At 37.1% G+C, this 24,722-nt stretch overlaps 1 protein-coding gene across 2 annotated transcripts in view; it reads right to left on the reverse strand.

Annotated features, from left to right (window-relative positions):
- Positions 1–4,107: 4,107 nt before the first annotated feature.
- Positions 4,108–24,722, reverse strand: part of MELK (maternal embryonic leucine zipper kinase) — a 73,122-nt gene continuing 52,507 nt past the window's right edge. For both annotated transcript variants that reach the window (XM_005908598.2, XM_070376107.1), the window contains exons 13-18: positions 21,490–21,612; positions 14,933–15,164; positions 11,944–12,040; positions 10,606–10,774; positions 7,357–7,460; positions 4,108–4,630 (exon numbers count right to left, since the gene is read on the reverse strand). In XM_005908598.2, the coding sequence (XP_005908660.1) occupies positions 4,453–4,630; positions 7,357–7,460; positions 10,606–10,774; positions 11,944–12,040; positions 14,933–15,164; positions 21,490–21,612 (903 nt within the window). In that variant the 3' untranslated portion in view covers positions 4,108–4,452. The remainder of the gene's footprint in view (positions 4,631–7,356; positions 7,461–10,605; positions 10,775–11,943; positions 12,041–14,932; positions 15,165–21,489; positions 21,613–24,722) is intronic.

Below are 24,722 nucleotides of genomic sequence, written 5' to 3' on the forward strand. Positions count from 1 at the left end.
ACCAATCAACCCTGCCACTGAGAAACAAAATAGACAATATGAGCTATTTTATATTGGCCATGCTGCCATAAAACTTTGCCAAAAAAGACTGCAGGGTGGCCCACAAGCCTGTTTGCTGACCCCTGATACAAATCATCCAGCATAGTATCTGGCACACAGTGGGCACTCAATACCCAACAGCCGTATAATCTTCACTTTGTTTCTCCCTATCACAGTCAACAGACACAATCTTTTATTGCTCCTGAGATTCAGTCACCATTCTATCATTTCTAACTTCCAAAATATTCAAAACTACCTATAATGATGCTGCAAAAGCTTCTGGGGGGTCTCTCTCTGCTGCCAACATCCAAACAACTGATTATCTTCCATGATGTTACTGGACTGCAGATGCTAAGGTAGACAGGAACTTCAGGACTGTTGGTTCAGCTCATACTTAAATCCCTTCTATGACCCATCTCACAAATAGCTGTCCAACATGTCTGAATACTTCCAATGAAAGGGCAATAGTCTAAGTGTCTTTTCTCTTGTCTGGTAGCTTGGAGTTTTTCTGAAAGCTCTTTATTGTGAGTTTAAGTTCAATACGGTTCAGGGACTTCCCTGGTGGTCCAGTGGTGAAGACTCCACACTTCCACCGCACAGAGAATGGGTTCAAGCTTTGGTCCAGGAACTAAGATCCCACATGCCACGCAGTGTGGCCAAAAACAGGAGTTCAATGCAGTTAAACTTGATAAACATATATTGAGTCCTTACTATATTCCAGAGACTACTACATGCTGGAGACACAAAGATGAATAAAATATAACCTCTACCTCCAATTCTTCACTGGACTTTCTTAGCCTGTTATTCTCACTAAAACAAGACACATATCCTCTCCCCTTCTGAGTCCTCCAGTTTTCAAACTCCCAATTCCTTCAACAACCCTTTACAAATTCCCTCATCCTCCTTTACATTGCCTTCCTCTGGACATAAAATCACACAGGCCTTACAAGAAGCCCAGCTATGGCTGGCCGATGGAGAACAAAGCCAACCTACAACTATGTAGATTTGGTTTAGTGTCAACAATCTAAACCGTATTTGCCTCTTGAGAACTAACCCAGCCTCATTTACTACACCTATATCCCTTTAATTCTCCAAATGGTTCTATAGAATTAGAGCTAAGTGACAGATTTTTAGATGATATGGCAACTATTAACATTTTTTCTTAAAGAAAAGGAAGATTTTAGCCTAAATAGCAATCAGGGAACCTATTTTAACTTGATCCAGTCTGATGGGTAGCAGAACTAATAATAGCATTTCTAGACTAAATTGATCCCCAAAAAAAGATTTTTAATTTAAAAAAAATTTTAAAGGTAAATATACTAAAAACTCCAATTTAAGGATTGCAATTGTTAGACCAGATGTTTAAAAAAGAAAATAAAATATAAAATATTATTTCTTATATTAAGGTTAAGCAGTGTTTTTAAAATGTGTTTATGTGATGGATCCTAAAGCAAAATGTGCTTCTTACTATGGTTCATGGTCAGAAGTTTTTGAGAATCACTGTTCTAGACCATGCCATCTGCTGTAGAAACAGAAGAGTAATCCTTCTGTCTTACAAAAATACAGAAATTGGGTTTTAGAAAATCAAAACTTCCGTTCTTCAAAAGACACCATCAAGAAGTACAAAGACAACCTACACAAAAATAAAAAAATTACAAATCATGTATTTGAAAAGGGACTTCTATCTAGAACTATAGAATTCTTACAACTCAACAGTAAAAAGAAAAACAGCCCAATTAAAAATGGGCAAAGGATCTAAATAGATATTTCTCAAAAAAAAGATGTATAAATGGCCAACAGGCACATGAAAAAAATGCTCAATATCATTAGTCATTAGGGAAAAGCAAATGAAAACCACACTAGATACCACTTCATATCTCTTTGCAGGGCTAAAATAAAAAAGACAAAGGAAATGCTAGAATATAAATGTGAAAAAATTAGAACCCTCATACATTGCTGGTGGAATCATAGAATGATTAGCAATTTGTCAGTTTTACAAAATGTTAGCAATTCCAATCCTAGGTATACACACAAGAGAATTGAACACCTATGTCCACACAAAAACTTGTACACAAATATCCAGAGTAGCATTATTTATAATAGCTATGAAGCAGAAACAACCCAAATATCCATCAACTGATAAATGGATAAATGTAATGTGATATATCCATACAATGGAATATTTTTCAGCAGTAAAACAGAAAGAAGTCCTAAAATATGCTACAACATGATGAATCTTAAAAATACTATGATGCTAAGCTGAAGGAAGCTAGACCTCAGAGGCCACATATAAGATTTCATTTATATCAAATGTCCACAGTAGTCAAGTCCATAGAGGCAGAAAGTAGATTAGCGGTTGCCAGGGGCTGTGGGGGGTGCGGGACGGGGGCAGGGGGTTCGGGAATTGGGAGTTACCACTAATGGTTACAAGGTTTCTCTTTCAAGTGGTGAAAAAGTTCTAAAATTAGATTGTGGTGATGGTTGCACAAATAGGAATATACTAAGAACCACTGAACTGTACACTTTAAAGGGGTAATTTTATAGGATGTGAATTGTATTTCAGTAAAGCTGCTATAAAAAATTTTTAAACTCCTTGATAGCACTCCTTTATCAAAACGGTTTAGTGGAGGCTTCAAGTTCCTTCAAGTTTTCATCACTTATTTCCAGCTAAACTTATGAATCCTTATCCCCTGCTATCCTCCCTGTAGCACCTTCCGCCTGTACCCTAAACACACAAGCCATTTTATCATTCCATGCCTTTGTACATACTATTCATGCTGCCAAGAATGTCATACTGTTTCTCTTTCTATTGAACTCATGTATCTTTTAAGACCAAATAGTTTCCTTTAAGAAGGAAGGAAAGTTTCCTTACTCCTCCAGACAAAGTTGATCATGCCCTCTATACTATAAGTACTGGTAGATTTAAGTACTGGTTGATTTATATGCATCTGCCCTTTTAACTGGAGAAGGCAATAGCACCCCACTCCAGTACTCTTGCCTGGAAAATCCCATGGACGGAGGAGCCTGGTAGGCTGCAGTCCACGGGGTCACTAGGAGTTGGACACGACTGAGCGACTTCACTTTCACTTTTCACTTTCATGCATTGGAGAAGGAAATGGCAACCCACTCCAGCGTTCTTGCCTGGAGAATCCCAGGGGCAGGGGAGCCTTGTGGGCTGCCGTCTATGGGGTCGCACAGAGTCGGACACAACAGAAGTGACTTAGCAGCAGCAGCCCTTTTAATGGGCTTCCCAGGTGGCCCTAGTGGTAAAGAACCCACCTGCCAATGCAGCGACGTAAGAGATGGGGGTTCGGTCCCTGGGTCAGAAAGATCCCCTGGATCAGGGAAGGGCAACCCACTCTAGTATTCTTGCCTAGAGAATTCCATGGACAGAGAAACCTGCCGAGTTATAGTCCACAGGGTCACAAAGAGATGGACATGACTGAAGTGACTTACACATACACAACCTGCTAAGAGATGAACTTGAGTTTATTAGACAGTTTGATATTCAGTCCTAGAACCTAATGCTTATAAGCACTTAGTAAATGTTTACTGAACAAATGAATGATAAAACATTTCCTCACTATTGACTAGAAACACTATTTTTTTCTCCAACTAGTTTAACTTGTAAAATCCATACAAATATAACTTTAGTGCTGACCTTTAGAGACCAGTAAAATGAAATAAAAAGACAAATTTGAGGCCAACCTTAAGACTTATGGAAAATTACTATAAAGTAACATTTTATAGGGGTTCATAGTTCAGATACTTATCATTGTTGACTGAAAACACTTACTGAAGTCAACACTCTTTTATTCAACATATTAAATGTGTTGTTTAACTCTGGTAACCACAGCTGTGACTTAGTTAACGATCTCAATAAATCCTACTTAAATCGGAGACAGGAAAAAATTATGCAAATGAATTCTTATCTGTTTTTCTGCCCAAGGCATATTTGATAACAGATAAAACATACTCCAAATAGTCTCTACTTAATAGTCAAGAAGCCATTTGAGGTTTTATTTGGATCAAAATCAAATACAAAGAAGAGGAGAAGCCTGCTATGTTCACAAATGATTTTATTTCAGAAAGAAATTACACATTAAAAAGAAGACATAGTTAAGAGCTTACAATCATGTATGGAAGTGACTCCAAGAAAGTAAACAGTTATTAAATATATAAAGCGCATGATTTAAAAAGACAGTAATAGATAATGACAGATGGGCTTGCCTTAGGTTCACCCACAAAATAGTATCTTTTGTCTAAAAACAAACAGATATTGGTCTTTGAGACAGCTCTTTAGACATGAGTTTGTACTTCCAGTGGACTTGAAAAATCAAACCAATCACACCAGGTTCCACATAGGCTGTATCACACCCATACTCATCAAGCAGGATGGAAACCATCCATCAATTAAACCTTGCAGCTAGATAGGATGTCTTCCACTAATCTCTTGTAAACCCAGGCATCACCCTTAAGCCGCTGCCTCCTGATACCCACCACGTCGGGTTTTTGAAGCTGGCACACTTCTAGTTCAAACTGCATTGTCACTTTGCCAAAATCTGACTGTGTCTGACACTTCAGTGTATAGCTGTGAAAAACAAGATAAGAAGCCAGTTAGTAGGAGAATCATGAATATTCTGTATAATACAAGAGATTTCTAAGCCTCTAGGAGGCCAGTGGGGAAAATGAACCATGATTTCATATTAAGCAATGCAGTACTGCTTATAGTTTCCAGATGACCTAGCTATGCATTAGTGATGGAGTATGACTAGTGTTTTCCCAAAAGCTGAACCAGAATCTTTAAAAAAAAAAAAAAAGGCTGAAAAGGCTTTATCAGAATTCTCCCTTGCTCCAAAGAAAAGTGCTTTATTCATAGCTATACAAGCCATTCATGCTTAAGAAATCTTTTGGCATCCTTTATGCAACTCTTTCAATGGTATAACCTGTGAACATCAGGCCATTTCCACAATGTTCACAACAAAAGAAAGCAGAGGGAAGATGAAGAATATTTTATTTTGTGCACTTCATCAGAACTTCTGTCTTTCATATAAATTAAGCTGAAGCCACCAACCTGTTAGTAAGAAACACGTTTTTGAGGTTTTTCTAATAGTGAATGTGAAAGTCGTTCAGTTGTGTCCAACTCTTTGCAACCCCATGGACTATATAGTCCATGGAATTCTCTAGGCCAGAATACTGGAGTGGGTAGCCTTTCCCTTCTCCAGTGGGTCGAACCCAGGTCTCCCACTTTGCAGGCAGATTCTTTACCAGCTGAGCCACAAGGGAAGCCCTATTTTCTAATAGTAATAAGAGGTTATGATCATTATAACACTTTAGGGCAGAGTTATAAAATATATCGCTCTTTTTCTTACTTGTGTCCTCTGGGGCTTGATCTATTAAAAATAAGCAGTCGATACCAGAAATGCCATAAGGTATACCCTGTAGTTAAGGTTCCTGATGGGAAGATGAAGCACAGAGCAATGCAGTCACATCAAAGATAAAACGTTGATTCTTCCTCATTGGACAAAGATAGCAATGGAATATGACAGAGATTAGTGACACCACTCCACTGAAAAGTTCGTTACTCTGCTTTGTCACAAAGAAAGTAAAAACAGGTAAGATAAAAAGAAAAATAAGGGATCAAGGCAGACCTTTGGGTGGATAAGGAAGTTCAAGGAACAGATTATTAGTTAATAGCCAGTTAGTGATCCGGCAGATTATATGCTAAAGGAAAAATAATTGAAAGCTTTCTCATATAGATTTGGGGAGAGGTTCTGCAACTGTGAATAAACCCCAAGCATGAAGAGCAAGTCAGGGTTAGATGTGTTCTAATGACATTTGAAGAAGAAAGCCAGGATTCACATAAGTAGTGCTTGCCAACACTTAGAGATAATGAAAAGTAAAATTACTGTTGCAAAAGATTCTTTCTTAAAATCTTCTCTCTATTGACTGTTCCATTTAAATATTTTTGCTAATTTATTAGTGGCTCTTCTTCGTCATTGTTCAGTCACTAAGTCATGTCCAACTCTTTGCGACCTCATGGACTACAGCACACCAGGCTTCCCTGTCCGTCACTATCTTCCAGAGTTTGCTAAAATTCATGTCCATTGAGTCAGTGATGCTATCCAACTATCTCATCATCTGTTGCCCCCTTCTCCTTTTGCCTTCAATCTTTCCCAGCATTGGAGCCTTTTCCAATAGGTCAGCTCTTTGCATCAGGTAGCCGAAGTATTGGAGCTTCAGCATCAGTTCTTCCAATGAATATTCAGGGTTGATTTCCTTTAGGATTGACTGGTTTGATCTCCTTGCAGTCCAAGGGACTCTCAAGAGTCTTCTCTAGCACCACAATTCGAATGCATCAATTATTTGGCACTCAGCCTTCTTTAGGGTCCAACTATCACATCTGTACATGACTACTGGAAAAACCATAGCTCTGACTATGCAGACCTCTGTTGGCAAAGTGATATCTCTGCTTTTTAATACGCTGTCTAGGTTTATCATAGCTTTCCTTCCAAGGAGCAAAGAGTCTTTTAATTTCATGGCTGCAGTCATGTCCACAGTGATTCTGGAGCTCAGGAAAATAAAATCTGTCAGTTTGCATTTTTTTTCCCCTTCTATTTGCCATGAAGTGATGGGGACTGGATGCCATGATTTTAGTATTTTGAATGCTGAGTTTTAAGTCAGTTTTTTCATTCTTCTAGTTTAGTGCTTCCATTCTTCTATTAGTGCTTTAATAATGAAATTTTAGAGAGACATAACTAAGTGGAAGTGCTTAGAAATATGAACATCTTAAGTAGCCAGAAGAGTTCTGGCTGTCCAAACCATGAGATCATGACCCAGGAGGTTTTGATGGCAGTTCTTTCAACAGTGGGAAAGAGATAAAGTGACATACTTTCTAAAGTACTGAAAACCAATCCTATCACATAGACATCATAAAGAGGAGTATGTGTGTATATATATATCTATATATATCTCCCTGATTTGAGGTATCTCATAAATTTAGATTAGAACTTAGAAATATTATTGTTAAGCAGAACATTAAAGAAAAATAGAAAAAGCAAAAGAAAACTGGAAGAAATTTAGATTTTTCTATTTTGAAAAGTCTAACTTTGAAAGTGGTGACAATATGGTCACTTAAAAAACTTCTAAAGCCCATATAAAACAAAAAGAATAAATTATAAACAGACACTATCATAAAAGCTTTTTTGGAAAAAATGAGATGGAAGAAATACATATTTTTAATAAGAGAAGGGACTCAACCTATATTTTCTCAAAGTTCAAAAGACATCAAGTAATGGATGAAAACATGCTTCTTACCCCTTCTGTACAAAGTCAACGTGCTTCTTTGGAAGAACAGACATTATTTCATTCAAGAGTTGATCTGGATTCACTAATCTGGTTGTAGTCACATTATAGTGAGGCTTAAAAAAGAAAAAGGAGGGGTGAGAAGTAAATCCTTACATCAATACAAAGACCATCCTACCTGATTTAGAGATCCCCAACTCCTCAATATAGTACCATTTCAAGTGGAAATATTTCAAGACAAACAGAATTTACAATCAACTCTTAGTAAGCTGGACTGAGATGGTACTGGGAGAGCCTACAGAAATCATGTTTATTAGTAATCACCTCCATATCATCATTTTTATACTTGCACCTTCCTCTCCTACCAGCTTTTTAAATAAGTAAATAAATATGAAATAATGTCTATCTCTCTGAGCTCTACCTATTTCCCCCTTCTTCCATTGTGATAAAGATTCCTGCAGTGAAAACTGTGAGAAAACAAATGCCCTAGAAAATTTCACTTGTATATAGTTGGATGTGTTTCCTTAATTCTTTCTTGATTACTTAAGGAATTTTATAGAATCCCAGGAGCTGATTCTATGACAATTCTATGAAGGAATGAATATAACAGGTTTTTCTCATTCACTCACAGCATATTTCTCAGAAATAATTTCATTCCTAATTGGTAACTGTCTATCCATTCATCCAACAACTATTTATTGAAGGCTTACTAGGTCCCAGGCACTGTTTTAATAGGTCCCAGAGACAGACAAGAATCCCTGCCTTCCTAGTACTATTTATATTGTCAAACAAAATTATACCTTCTGTGTCTTTAACATTTCAGTTCTTTTTATAAATAACAAAATGCTGAGGTTGGAAACGACCCCACTACCTTACTTTTCAAATGAAGAACCTATGACCCAAAGAAGAAATACAAGTTTCTTAAGATGGGGTTTCCCAAAATGTGATAAAAAATTATAATTGGACTTATAACCTAAGTGGCACATGTATACTTTTTTGGGGGTCACACTGCATAGCATGCAGGATCTTAGTTCCCTGACAAGAGTTCAAGACTGTACCCAGTGCAGCAGAAGTATGGAGTCTGAACCACTAGACCACCAGGGAAGTCCCAGATAAATATTTTTATGTATTTGTTCCAATCTGATTTAGAAAATATAATTAGCAAAAACTAATAATATATGGTTTCCTTTTAAATAAACACAAGCTTTTAAAAAGTTAGTCATCTTGATTGTGGTGGTTTCACAAGTACATTATGCATGCCAAAGTATATGAATTGTACATTTTTAATATATGCAGATTATTGCATGTCAATTATACCTCTAAATCTATTTTAATTCTGCATCACATAATGCTCACTTTGGCAGCACATATACTACAATGCATCATATAAAGAAAGTATCAGAAAAATAACAGTGTAGATTATACACTGATATACCGATATAAAGGTGACTGTCAAATGACTGGAGTTCAGGAACCTCAGTTTCAGGTTATAAAAGGAACAAGAGGCACAGCTGTGACAAGCTCCTCTGTCTCTTGGCTTCCAACTCAGGACTTTTTTCAACAAATTGGTCTTTTCAAGATAATAACAAACTACACACTCAAATCACAATTCAAGTGATTCCTTTTGTAAAATAAAAAAGTGATCTTATTTTATCTATTTAAAATTAAAGATTTTTAAAGACTGCTTCCTAAAAGAGGGCTTAACTACATACGATTTGCTGTCTTAAAAAACTAAGGTGTTCTTCGTCCCATCTTTCATCTTTGTTTTGCCCCATCTCACAGCTTGTGGGATCTTAGATCCCCAAGGGATCAAACCTACGTTCCCTGCAGTGGCAGCACCGGAGCACCAGGAAAATCCCTTTGTACCATCCTTTTAATTTTCTGTAAGTTTATAATTTTTAACTTAACAACCGGGTGGAAACATGAGGCTAATCTCTGAAGGCAAGTCCTTCAGTTATGAAAAACTTTAAACATTAGAAAGGGTTAAAGATCCAAAGTTAGATAAAGTTTCAGATGCTCGGATGTGCTAATTAGAACTGTGGTTCTGCTACACTGGGGTTAAAATGCTCAACACTGACGAAAATAATACTTGACACTGGAACACCTTATATCAATAAAGCATTTCATATGCAATGTAGCATTTCATACAGTCTTGTTTACATATCCCTACTCTGTGAAGCTGCCAGAGACATTCTCTCCAGTTTTTACAAATAAAGACATTGAGAAAGTCAGAGATAAAATGTCTTAGCCAAGCTACACTGTATGAAGCTGAGGCTACAACCCAGGCTTCTCATTCCTATCTTGTCAGTTCTCTCCTACATTCTAGAAGCACTGGGAAATACCTAGAAAGCCAATATCACAGCAGTTCCTACTGAAAAATGCATTCGAGTTCCAAACAATTTACATAGGCGAACATTTCAAGGATGTTATCCATTAGTATTTGATAACTGCTTAGCATCTCAATAATGTATATAATTGGACAAGTTTCCTTAATCTTCTTTATTTACTATTCTCCTAGAAATGACATATGATTTTCATAATCCCAGTGTCAGGGTTTGAAATACCTCACAACTGTCTCCAACTAGAGAAATCTCAGAATAAAAGGATAAAATATGCCTAATAAACAGTCATATGAAACATAAAACTCCAGTGAATTACGTAAGTTCTACAAGGCAACAGACACTAACGGAGAAGTCCTATCTTCTCTCACTTTAAGATAGAACATAAATGGGATATCAGAACAGTTCTCCCCCGAAGCGCCCAGCCTCCCTTCTGGGCCTGTTGCTATTCTCCTCACACACACCACACTCAAAGTTCAAATTAACTTGCTCTGCATTCAAATATTTTGTGAGGGCCTACAAATGCACCCCTGTGTCAGGGACTCTTCTGTGTACCAGAAATAGGACAACTGAGCACAAGTTCCCACCCTTAAGACAGTTCCTCAAACATGCCCCATGCTTCCTCATCTCCATGTTGCCTCTGAGATTAATCCCCCTACCTGAACCTGAATATTTAAATTTTAATTATTTGTCCCCCCAAAAGATAAACTGTATGTAATTTACCTCTGCATTAAGCCTACTGCATAGTAACATGTATACTTTAGGTGCTCAAAAAATATGTACATATTAGCTAAACAGATGAATAAGGAAATTAAAAATACTGATCAATTCATGCATTCAGTACTTTTCTTTGGAAAAAAAGAAATAGTACAATCAGCAGTCAACTTCTAAAATCCATGTTAAAGAACTTCAGTCCACCTACCTTTAGTCTTCTTGGCCCATCTTTGACAGAGCCTTTCCTTTTGCTCCTGGTAAGCACTGTGATAACCTTATCCAACCCCTTCTCAAGGCTCCCAAACACTTTGGTTCCTTTTCTTTTTGGAGTTTCCTCTACATGTACTTGGTTGAGATTGAGTTCTACTGAGCGACACCTGAGGGAAAAAAAGAAAAAAACCTCATGAGTAGGAGCTGGACTTCCACCTGTTGGCTCCTCACAGAGATGCTTTTGTCCTGCCTGATAGGTGCCAGGTATGCCCAGGCCAGGCCATCTTATTCTTCTTCAGGGAACATGAAAGCCATCTCCCACCCAAAGCAGCCATCACCTGTCCACTGAGCCAAATGCCAAAATTATTTTTTCCCCTACCTTTTTTATTTTTAATGTCAAATCTGTAGAAGAGTTGAGCAAAATATATAACAACCACCCACATATCCTTCTAGATTAATACTATATTAATATTTTGTCGCATTTGCTTTCTTTATGTATATATAATAAATATATTAAAAATAAGCCATCAAAGTAACCCATCTGAAGATATCACAACCCTTTATTCTAAAACACTTCAGTATACATCAATATATCAATATTTTCCTACATAACCACAATCTCATTATGATATCAAGAAAATGAAATAATGCCATGAGTGCATGCTCAATCATGTCTGACTCTTTGCTTCTGTTAGTAGACATCTGTACTCCATTGGCAGAAGTGTAGGGAAAGATGGGCCTCAGCACAGGAACCCTGGGCCCAGCCTCCCAGCCGGCTGTATTTTTTTATTTATTTATTTTCGGCTGTGCTGGGTCCGCACTGCGACACGGGCTTTTCTCTGGTTGTGGCGAGCAGGGGCTACTCTCCAGTTGCAGTGCATGGTCTCCTCACTGAGGTGACTTCTCTTGTGGGGAGCACAGGCTCTAGGACACACAGGCTTCAGTACTTGCAGTTCCCAAGATGTGGAGCACAAGTTCAATGGTTGTGGTTCACAGGCTTAGCTGCTTTGCAGCTTGTGGGATCATCCCAGATCAGGGATCAAATCCATGTCCCCTGCACCGGCAGGGGGATGCTTTACCACTGAGTCACCAAAGAAGCCCCTGCTGTATTTTAAGTTAAGGTGTCAATCCTCCTGCTGATGAGTCCCACAACTGCCCCCTGAGGAAGTGTCAACATATTCAGTAATGACCACAGACTATGTTTATACAGACATTCCTACAGTCCCTGACAGAATTCACATGCTGGTTTACCTTAATTGGGTTTATCATATATGAAAAAAGGAAATCTGGTTACATACACTGAAGAGCAAACGAGTCTTAAAAACTGAACACTTACCGCCTCTCAGGGCTAATGACTCCTGTTATTAACTTCTCTGTTCCTGTTGAATTTACAGGCATTTTAATTGGAGTTTCTTTCAGGAACTGGTTTCCAGCTATTAGAAAAACAACAAATACAAACCATATGTAGCTTACATGCTATAGTTTCAAAATTTTTATCAATAATGCATGTATCACCTCATTCACTGGCTCAGAAATATTGTAATCACTTGCCCAGTGATGTTAATGCTCTAATTCTTTAAAGAAATGTTTCCATGTGACTTATAATAAAAACAAAATCATTTTGCTTTACAAATGTGACTCTGCTTTTTCTTCACTGTAAAACTGAGGCCATGCTTAAGATTTTGTTATAAATATCACATGACAAATCTAAATAGAACATATAAATAATACTTCATGATTACGGATTCTCCTTTCTATAAATAAGTCAGTGTGTATTTATACCTTTAATTGATACATTACTGAGAGATGTTAATTCATAGCCCTTTCAACTCCTGTCAGGCAAAGAGAACAGTTCCCTGTGAAAGCTGACAAAAGTTATTAAAGAGGTTGTGAGCTTTAGTTATTTTTATAGTCCATATTCCAGAATTTGGGGTTTTATTCTAGCAGTGTATTTGTAACTGATATAGTTTGTGACAAATCTGTGTTAACAATCTGGTTACTGCTAATTAACTTTTTGTTCATGATCTAAAAGTTGTATATTGCTTAGAAATATAAGATATCAAGGTTTTAAAAATAGATCAGAGGTTTTGTTTTATTTATGACTATATAGCATTACTCTCACTGGTTCCCCAGGAACAATAAAATAAGATTAATCAACAATACCTATGAAAACAGTTTTCATCTTTATGTACTGAGGGTATCTACTACCATATATAGTTACCCTTCAACAAACTCTCATTAAATGGATTAGACAGGATTCAGAAAAATAAAACTAATTCTTAGGTCAAAAAATGACTCAGAGGGACTGCCCTTTTGATCCAGTCACTAAGACTCCATGCTTCCAAAGCAGGTGGCTCAAGTTTGATCCCTGGTCAGGGAATTAGATCCCACATGCTGCAGTGAGGACCCAGAGCAGCAAAATAATAAAAAATAAATATTAAAAATATGATTCAGAGCAAAAGTAAAATGCAAAGTGCTAATGGAGGCTATCAACTGGGGCTTCAGCCACTGCTTCTCTTGGCAGCCCTTATGTTTAAAGAAAAATGGCCAAAATTAGCTTCTGACCAATGTAATCTCTCACAGGGACAAGATATGTAAATTAATGACACTTTAAGATTATAAATTCCAAACTACCTATATTTTCAAAACTTTCAGAATTACATAAATTTTTTATTGAAAGTCAATAATAGAAGGGACTATTTTTAAAAAATAATTAAAAAAAAAAAAAAAGCCCTGAATGGGTTGAGTTAAAGGTCCATTCTAGTTCCCTGCCCAACTCACAACTCACAAAGGACCTTGCAGGTATATTAAGAGAAATAAGAGAAGAGAAAGAGATACGATGCAACAGCAGCAATTACTGAGATCCTACTATATGCAAACATTATCTCATTAACACTCATAAATAACCACAGGCTTTCACACATCACACCAAACTAGCCTCATGATTTTAGGGACAGTGTTGATTCAACTGGATAATGCTATCAACAGAACTTCCAGCAAATATTCTCACCAAGTGTTTCATAATATCTTTATGTATAAGAAGTAGACTCTAGAACTGGCTATCAGTTAGTCAGTTAGCAAACTGGAAACACAATGGCAGGATGTGGGCAGCCATTCACAAGGCAATGCTTCACAGTGTAGGTTCATTAAGATTTTAACATAACACACGAGTAGGTCACCATTGCTGGAAAGAAAACTAATAAAGTTTAGGTGTCATTTCTTTAAAGTGACAAAGACTAGATCACAGTAAATAAAATCCCTTCAGGCTCTCTCTAATTTATGCATTTCTTCATTCAACAGAAATGGCCCCCATTATATACCAGGGACTAGGCTTCCCAGGTGGCACTAATGGTAAAGAACCCGCCTGCCAATGCGGAGACATCAAAGACACAGGTTTGATCCCTGGTTGGGAAGATCCTCTGGAGGAGGGCATGGCAACCAACTCCAGTATTCTTGCCTGGAGAATCCCATAGACAGAGGAGCCTGGAGGGCCACGGACCATGGGGTTGCAAAGAGTCAGGCAGACCGAAGCAACATGGCATGCATGCAGGCACCTAGTAGGCACAAGATACCAAGTATGGCTCCAGCTAGGTACTATGCCATGTCACAGTAAAGTAAGACAGCCTACGCTCATGACACTGTCTCATCCTGGTGAGACCTAGTACTGGAAAACTGGATTCAGTTCTAGGCACTATGTTTTAAACAGAGTGACAAAATAGAATGTGCCCAGATAAGATCAGCTATGAAAACACTGAGACATCACCCAATGAAGAGGAAATCAAGGTAAATGAGAGAGCTGTAATATAGACACAGCTCTAGGTATCCGGAAGGGCATCAGTAGTAGAACAGGCAGAACAGGATCAGACACCAGAACTGGAGCTCCAGACCAGTAAGAAGGGCTCAGCAAAGACTTGAATGGAGTCATTCTATGTGGGGGCAGAGGGGCAAGCAAGGTCTCAGGCTACATGTACAACCTTGGGCAGATCCCTTCACTCCGAGTCTCAGGTTCCTCCGTTGTGAAAACGGTAGGGGGATTAAATCAGCTATAACTTGCCTTTCACCTTTGATATTCTATGATGCTATGATTCAACTCTATAAATGTGGGAAAGAGAAAAACGTAATAACATTTGAGAAAAATCTGAAGTTGATTAATATGCTTTCATTCCAACTAATGCAAATAACATATGCTTAAAAAACAGCCTGGCTTCTCCTATAATTCCTGAGGGCAATGCTACCCATTTCTGATCTGCTATATGTTTATTTAGCACGGTAAGAAGAAGGAATTTCGAGATATTTTGCTACTGTTTAATCTAAACAGCAAATACCTTTTGAGGGTGTACTGTAATGATTTGGTGTAGTGAGTATTTCTCTTTTATACTGGTTCTTATTAACTGGAGTCTTTGGCTCAGGAAATACAAAGCACTCTTCATTCTTTACAGCAGACTTAGGAGTATATACATTTTCTTTGTTCTTTAATTTATTGGCAGATGCCCTGCATAATACTGGAGTTAATGATGTAGATTCCAGGTCATTTGATTCTGTCCAATGCTTGGCAAACTGGAAAAAAAAAAGTTACTGGATAAAGCACACTGAAGAAGAAAAGTCAATTTCTTTACAACATGCCTTAATCATTTGCAAATTACCTTGCACCATTTTTATTAAAATGAAACACTATCAAGAGGATATTATGGGTGATACCAGGAAATTTGAAAATGTATATTCAGTTCTCTTTAGTTAGTACATGTAGATCACTTTAGGCTGTTCTATTGACAGGTCATTTTCAACATGTTTCAAGCTGTATTTAATCAAACACACCCAGATTCTAGGCAATTGAGGTTGGCCACAAATAAATCCCTAAGAATTGCTTCCCATATCTAGACTGCCAGTTTGCTTCTAATATGTACCAAGAAATAAAGTTTAGTCAATGACCAGCACAAAAAAACTATGTTAAAATGTTCTAACAGAAATGTTGCATAGAAAATATGTCTTAATCCTTTTAAATTTATGGTTGAGCTTGCAAAAAAGATAGGAAAATCCTCAGAGGTCAAACGAAAAACAGGAGCATGAATGCAGAAATGTAATCAAGGCTGAAACTGTCTGCTGCCCTAAGGGCATCTACCCACTCTCTTGCATAACCTACAGCAGGAGATAAGACCTATGCAAGGTGCTAAGTTAGAGCCAAAGCTTCCAGGTAAAGCCAGGAGGGGCCAAAACGAAAATGAAAGGGTGAATAAATTTAAACCTGCCCTGTAAAGGAGTTGGCAAAAAAACCTGTCTGTCCTGGTTATGGCTCTGAAGAAGAAAAGAGAGTTTCCTTTAACAATTATTAAGTACCCACAGGACAGTCTTCACACAGGTTTGGAGCTCAAATTCATATCCCAGAAATTTCAGCCTTAGAATTTGATTTAAAATAGTTCTAGTCCTAAATGGTTGTATTCCAGGAACATGACAAAAGGAAACACAATTCCTATCTGAAAGAAAAGCTTCAATCCAGCACAACCCAAGACCTCAACCCTTAATCCAAGCCTCAAAGCATTCCCAAAGAGTTCCAAGAAAAATGAGCCTATTAAAAAAAAATCACAAATGATACAAACACCATGAGCAAAAGTCAGGAGTAAAAATAAACAAAAGGAGCAGACTCAAAAAGATGTAAGATATTAAAATTATCAAGTACAGAACATAAATATGTTCATATGTTCAAAATAATAAAAAATTTAAAACATGAAAAGAAAAAAGGTAAAGCAATTTTGAAAAAGAATAAAAATCCCTAGAAATAATGTAATGATAAAAATGAAAAATTCAATGGACATGTCAAACAGCAGATAGATAGAAATGAAAAAAGAACGTGAATGTGAAATAAGTCTGAAACGATCTAGAATATAGCTTAGAGAGAGAGATATGGGATACATGAGAGTTTAAAATAAATGGAAGACGAAGCTCTATGGTCTGCTGCTGCTAAGTCGCTTCAGTAGTGTCCAACTCTGTACGACCCCTTAGACGGCAGCCCACCAGGCTCCTCCATCCCTGGGATTCTCCAGGCAAGAATACTGGAGTGGGTTGCCATTTCCTTCTATGGTCTAACATATATCTATTACACGTTCCAGAGATAGAGACAATGAAAAAGCAGTAATTACTCAAGGTATTTTCTAAAATTAATTAAAGATACAAATCCTCAAATACAGGCAACACAATGAATCACAAACAAAAAGAAATCCATATCTATACTTACCAGGTTGTACAACTCTAGAAGACACTACTCACCCAGACAGTATACCTAACAACGAGACTGCAGAACGCCAAAAGCAAAGAGAAAATCCTGAAAAGAGACAGGGAAAAGACTAACTAGAAAGCAACCTAACTGACACTGATTCAGTTCAGTAGCTCAGTCGTGTCTGACTCTTTGTGACCCCATGGATTACAGTACGCCAGGCCTCCCTGTTCCTTACCAACTCCCAGAGTTTACTCAAACTCATGTGATGCCATATGATGGCATGCCAGTCAGTGATGCCATCCAACCACCTCATCCTCTGTCATCCCCTTCTCCCGCTTTCAATCTCTCCTAGCATCAGGGCCTTTTCCAATGAGTCAGTTCTTCGCATCAGGTGACCAAAGTATTGGAGTTTCAGCTTCAGCATCAGTCCCTCCAATGAATATTCAGGACTGATTTCCTTTAGGATGGACTGGTTGGATCTCCTTGCAGTCCAAGGGACTCTCAAGAGACTTCTCCAACACCACAGTTCAAAAGCATCAATTCTTCGGTGCTCAGCTTTCTTTATAGTCCAACTCTCACATCCATCCATGACTACTGGAAAACCATAGCTTTGACTAGACGGACCTTTGTTGGCAAAGTAATGTCTCTGCTTTTTAATATGCTATCTAGGTTGGTCATAGCTTTTCTTCCAAGGAGCAAGCGTCTTTTAATTTCATGGCTGCAGTCACAATCTGCAGTGATCTTGGAGTCCCCAAAAATAAAGTCTGTCATTGTTTCCATTGTTTCCCCATCTACCTGCCATGAAGTGATGGGACCAGATGTCATGATCTCAGTTTTCTGAATGTTGAGTTGTAAGCCAACTTTTTCGCTCTCCTCTTTCACTTTCATCAAGAGGCTCTTTAGTTCTTCACTTTCTGCCATAAAGGTGGTGTCGTCTGCATATCTGAGGTTACTGATATTTCTCCTGGCAATCTTGATTCCAGCTTGTGCTTCATCCAGTCCAGCATTTCTCATGATATACTCTGCATATAAGTTAAATAAGCAGGGTGACAATATACAGCCTTGACATACTCCTTTCCCTATTTGAACCAGTCTGTTGTTCCATGTCCAGTTCTAACTGTTGCTTCTTGACCTGCATACAGATTTCTCAAGAGGCAGATCAGGTGGTCTGGTATTCCAATCTCTTGAAGAATTTTCCAGTTTGTTGTGATCCACACAGTCAAAGGCTTTGGCACAGTCAATAAAGCAGAAGTAGATGTTTTTCTGGAACTCTCTTGCTTTTTCAATGATCCAACGGATGTTAGCAATTTGATCTCTGGTTCCTCTGCCTTTTCTAAATCCAGCTTGAACATCTGGAAGTTCATGGTTCTCCAAGCCTGGCTTGGAGAATCTTGAGCATTACTTTGCTAGCGTGTGAGATGAGTGCAATTGTGCGGTAGTCTGAGTATTCTTTGTCATTGCTCTTCTTTGGGATTGGAATGAAACTGACCTTTTCCAGTTCTGTGGCCACTGCTGAGTTTTCCAAATTTGCTGGCAAATTTGCTGACATCGATTACTCAATGGTAACCACAGAAGCAAGAAGACAGTGGAGGAGAAGGAAATAGCAACCCACTCCAATATTCTTGCCTGGGAAATCCCATGGACAGAGGAGCCTGGTGGGTGACAGTTCATGGGGTTGGACATGACTTAGCAATTAAACAATTCTTCATTAATTAAAAAAAAAAAACTATCTCTAGGAGAACAGAGGGGGAAAAAAAAAGAGAGTGGAATAATATGTTCAAAATGAAGAGTGTAAAATAACTGATAAACTAGAAATCAATATACAGAGAAACTACATTCCAAAAATGAAAGTGAAAAAAGACAATTTTAGCTAATTTAGAAAGACTGCCATAAATTGTGACTTCCACTAAAGGAAATTTTAAAGGATACACATCAGGAAGAAAAAAAATAATTTTAAAATGAAGGATTTGAGAGATAAGAAGGGTAAGTAAATGAAGGGAAATGTGAGTCAATCAAAATAAATATCAATAGCATTACATTCTAAAAATGTAATTTATGAAGTTGAAAATGTATGGAGCCAAAAAAAATTGTACTACAGTTATGCAAAATTAACTACTGGAGGAAAATCAGTGAAAAGTCCATGGGACCATAGTATCCATTGATTTTATGCCAAAATATTTTAAAACTTAAATGAAAGGGACACGAGAAAAACAACATTCACCAAGCTGACAGGAAGAAATTGAAATACTGTGTAGCCCTATAAACACAAAAGAAATTGAATCAGTAGTTGACTAGCTTCTCACAGAAAAATTCCAGGCCCAGACAGTTACATAAGCTCCATCATACACTCAAGGAAAATATAATTAATAGCTCTTAAATACCATTTCAGGGAATAAAAAAGGCTATGTTCAAATCATTTTAAAAGACAAATTATAATCTTAATATCAATCAGATATGATTAATATAAGATGGGATGGGATGCAAGAACAGGAGAAGAAAGCCTTTCAATCTTTATTCAACATAGTTCCATAATGTTTGAATTTTTTTACAAGATGAATATACCCATGTATTACTTATGCATAACAAAACTAAAATTTTCAAAAGAAAAAAAAAGTCATTTAAGAAAGAACTGGCCAATCTCACTTAAGAACATAGAAGCAAAAATTCTAAATGAAAATTATTAGTAAACTAAACCCAGCAACATGTAAAAAAGATAGCAATACATCATGACAAACTGGGCTTATCTAAAGGATGCAAAATTGTTTTAAAATAAAATCTATTAATATAACATATACTATATTAACAAATGAAAAGAACAAAGCCAGATGATTATCTCAACAGATGAATTCTATCTAATCTTTTTTTCTGCAACTGAGATTCATAATTTTTAAGCAAACCAGGATAGATGAGAAAAGTTTCTTAGTCTGAAAAATATGGGGTGGGAGGCACAGAGAAGAGAGAGGGAAAAGGGGGATAACAAGAAAAGGGAAAGAAGAACAGAGAAAGGGAGGGTGAAGGGGAATGAAAAAGAAAAAACAAGCACCATATTTAACGGTAAAATATTAGAAGCATCATTCTACAGTTGGGAACAACACAGAATGTGTGCTATATTGTCAGGACTACTAAGTACAGTAATAAAATGACACTAAAGGCATGAGAATTGGAAAGGAAGTAACAAAACTATCACTCACAGCTGATTTTTTATAATATGTGAAAGAATATATAAAGTATAAGAATTTAAGAGTTTATGAGAGCTGTTGAATTTAAGATCAATACACAAAAATCAATTTCATATCTATACACCAGTATTAGACAGTTAAAAATGTGACTTTAAAAAGCCTAACATTCCCAATAGCAATAAAAAATAAAAGTACTCAGGAATAAATCTAGTAAAAGATATATAAGATCTTTTGGGAGAAATTTATAAAATTTTATCAAAAGCAATTAACTAAAACCTAATAAATATAGCAAGGTACATTATGTCTACAGATGAGGGGTTTGGGAGTACAGACCTCAATTTTTTCCCAAATTGAATCTTAGAACCAATGTAATTTCAGTTTTTAAGTGTATGTAAAGTTATCAATTTATCAAAAATTTATCAAAATGACTCTAAAATGTACATGGAAACGCAAAGGAACAAGAAATAGCCAAGATATCCCTATAGAAGCCTAAGATGGGAGGAAACTGGCCATCCAGATAAAAGAAATATTATAAAACGGAAGAGGTAAGACAGATGGTATTGGTGCAAATAAACCAATGAAACAAAACATTTCTCAGAAGCAGACACACATATAACAACTTGATATCTGACACAAGTGCCACTGTAGATCAGACTGGACTTTATAATGGTGCTGGCACAACTGGGTATAAGAGGAAGAGTTGATTCCCTACCTCACACCATACAAGAGAATTAATTCTCCATAGAATAAAGACTTAAATGTGAAAGAAAGAGCTTTAAAACTTGAGAAGCAATATGTGTGAATGCATTTATAACTTTTGGAGAATGATTTCTTTTAAAAGATACAAAAGTTACCAACCATAAAGAAAAATACTGGCACCTCATTAAAATTAATGACTCCTGCCATCAAAGCAAAAAGACAAGTGACAAACTCAGATAATATACCTGTACACCTGCAATACACAACCAACAAAGGGTTAGAATTAAACTTAGAATTTCCTCAATACCACAAGAGAAAAGAAACAATCCAATAGAAAAATAGGCAAAAGTCACAAAAAGACATTTCATAAAACAGGAAAAAACACTGGCTGATCAACATATGAAAAGATACAAATCTAATCAAAAAAAGTACAAATTAAAACCACACTGAGATATCACTTCACATTCATCAGATTAGAAAATATTAAACACAAAAAGTAACAAGTATTGATAAGTCTGTGGAATAGGGACATTTAAATTATACCTCATTTTGTAAACAGGAGGGGAGGGGAGGAAAGGGAAAAAAAAGAGCAGTAAAGTGCTCCAAAATGAAAAGAATTCAACTTGGAAATAATTGGCTTCCTTTCATTTATATCCCAACAATCTGTTAATATTTTCAATGGTTTAGGAATTCATGAAATTTGCAAGCACAAATTACATCTCATGTTATATAGTCTAGACATTTTTTATAATTGAGATAACACATTTTACTTTAAATAATAAAAATAACCAACCTGTGGTGTTTGTGGAGTAGCCACACCTCTTGATGAAATGTCTTCACACCATTCATAGTTCATTAATCCAGTCACATAATTTTCATCACTTGTGATCATATCTTCTAGACTCAGATTCTTCAACTATTCAAAAACAGAAGAACTCAGAAAACAATGCCACCATGATTCAGTTTTTAAGGGTATATTACAGGCACAGGGCAAGGCCCTGGAAGCAGAAACAAATGAGAGACAGTATATAGAAGGAGCTCACATCCAAAACTGAAAACAAGAAGTCAAAAGTCTTTAATTCAAATTATTAGATAGGAGAATCTCTGACTCTCAAACAAGATGCCTTGGAATGTTCTTATGTTATACGGCTAAGTAGCTTATCATTATCAGATAATGACTACAACACTAGACAAACAACTCCTTTGCAAATCCACAAATAAGCTCTCTGACAAAGCAGAAAATGGAAGGGACTCTGAAATAGGGGTTTCTTGGTTGGAAGAACATACTGAGTAGTTAGCAATTTCTACTAGGAATAAATTCGCCTTATGAAACATCTCCTGGAGACAAGATATTTGGGATCCTATGCTAATAATACCAACAGAGTCGCTTATTTTCCTTCATTCTTCCTCCTCAATAAACTGTCTGTGCTCAGTTGCTCAGGCATGTCTGACTCTTTGGAACCCCATGGACTGTAGCCTGCCCGGTTCCTCTGTCCATGGCATTCCCCAGGCAAGAATAGTAAAGTGGGGATCGAACCTGCATCTTCTGCAGTGGTAGGCAGATTCTTTACCACTGAGCCATCTGGGAAGCTAAATAAACTAGGAATACACTAGATATAACCTAAATTCTAAGACTATGCAGTATAGCTGGATTTTTTATTTCCTTCAACATCTATTTAGTCTGGTCAGGCAACTGTACTTGAATTTCTTACACCCCAAAAATCCCTTCTTTTCTAATTTTCTAATTCAAGGACAAATCTTCTCATATCTAAACTATTCAGGCAGACAACACAATCCCCACCACTAGTCTTTCCACCCTCTCAACCAGGGATGACAGAGTTTTCCAGGGTTGTCAATTACCATCAACTAGAACTAGTTACATGGAGTGCTAGGCTGAGAAAAATACTAAGTCTAGGCTCAGTGGGGAGAAGCACAGTATTGTATGAATGAGGGCTACAGTAGGGAGTAAAAGCACATACATATCCCTGATTGAATAATCCTATATACAAATGGATGAATTCTGAAAATCAGTCAAGTTGGTGATTTGTCATTGTCATGGCTTGCTCAAAAATCCAGTTTCCCATTACCTATAGCATAAAGTCTAACCCTCTGATCTGGCATTTCAAGGTTCTCTACAATCTAGCTTTCAGCTACCCTTCCAGATCACCCATTCTCTCTCCCTCTCTTACTTTTCCCCCTTGAACTCTATTTTAACCAAACAAATCTAATCATTGTCAAATGAATACATCAAGCACATTTAGGAGACTGAGTTTTTGCTAATTCCATTCATCTTGCCCTAAATTCTGTGCTCCTTCTTTTCCACTTTCCTAAACTTAACAATGGATCCAGTTTGAATCACCCATAGTGATCACTCCCATGCTCCATAAAGCCCCTGCCACGCATCTCTAGTGCTTACCTGGCACCCACCATCTACTATGATGTTGTGTTATTTATACGTGTCTTGCCTTATCTTATCTGTTAGACAGCAAGCATTCTCCTTCATACAGACTGTTTTCTAAGAGCTAGCACAGGGCCTGAAAATGCTAATAATGTTGAAAATATGTGGTCTTTTTGTGGTTCTCAGATCAGATTGTATTATCATTTCACTGAAAGTGTCATCCATTGATTAATAGTTCAGAATTACTTACTTTTTTATAAAGAACACTCTAGAGAAAAAAAGAGTGATTCTATCAAGGAGGAGAATAGCAGAAAGACTATATAGCTTGCTTCAAGCCTTAGTGAGTTGCATAAAGATCAGGGAGAAAAAAAAAATTTGGTTTCTACTTCATTTCTTGTCATTAAAAACTCTCTTTATTGGCTATAAAAATTGACTCAATAATATAAATGCCCAAATAATTAAATTATTGGGTAAATGCTCATTAGATGGAAGATTAAATACCTTCCCAGATCATTTTTACTTAGATACTCGACTCATACAAGCACATCAATTGAGACCAGGCCAATCCAGATATAAGAAAATCTAATGGCTCAGGAAAATGTCTAAGAGCTTTTAACTAGGCTATCATAAACTCAAAAACTTAGGGAGTTCCCAGGCAGTCCAGTGTGGTTAGGATTCTGTACTTTCACTGCTGAGGGCCTGGGTTCAATCCCTGGTCAGGGAGCTAGGATCCCGCATGCCACACAGTATAGCCAAAAAATTAAAAATAAATAAAATTAAGCTGAGGTTTATTCTAAGTATGGAGGTATCTAACATCTCTCTGAAATTACTTTGATCAGAACCAAAGTTTATGTTTTTGCATCCTCCTGAACCCAAAGGTACCAACTTGAGTATCAGACTTTAAAGAGTTTGCTCTGTGAGCAGGATGAGGGATGGGATGATTCATGGAGTCAGCAGGTAAAAGATCTGCCTGGGCATGGGATATTCACCAACCCAGTATAACTCTGAGAACAGACTAGAAAAACAGCTCACCCTTTGCTGTCCACCTGAAACTGTCACAACACTGTAAATAGGCTATACTCCAATACAAAACTAAAAATTCTTTAAAAAGAAAAACAGCCCAGCAGTAAGATTATCTCACTTCAGAGATTTCTTCACACAACAGCCCCTTATACTAACACTTTCAGTTTTTAATTTGCTCAAAAGACCAACTAGGGAGAGAAGGGAGACAAGTTAGGCCTCTCAGGGACAAAAGAACCACTATACGTACAGTACATGATTGACAAGTGCCAAAAAAGAGGTCTACATGAATTGTTAAAGGAATTGCCGGGGGTGGGGATATGGGTGGATTCAACAAAAGATTATGAAAGGGGTAGCATTTGAAGATTTTTAAAACACAGCTTTGATACCTAAAGAAAAAAATATCTGGGACGTAGGAGGGAGATTCAAGAGGGAGGGGACATAGGTATACTTACGGCTGACTCACATTGTTGTATGGCAGAAACCAACACAACATTGTAAGGCAATTATCATCCAATTAAAAAAAAAAATCACTGCACTCACATAATCATTTGGGCTATACTGGATTCCAGGCTTCCCAGGTGGCACAGTGGTAAAGAATTCGCCTG

Source organism: Bos mutus, chromosome 8 (genome assembly GCF_027580195.1).
Source record: "Bos mutus isolate GX-2022 chromosome 8, NWIPB_WYAK_1.1, whole genome shotgun sequence".
Taxonomy (NCBI): Eukaryota; Metazoa; Chordata; class Mammalia; order Artiodactyla; family Bovidae; genus Bos; species Bos mutus.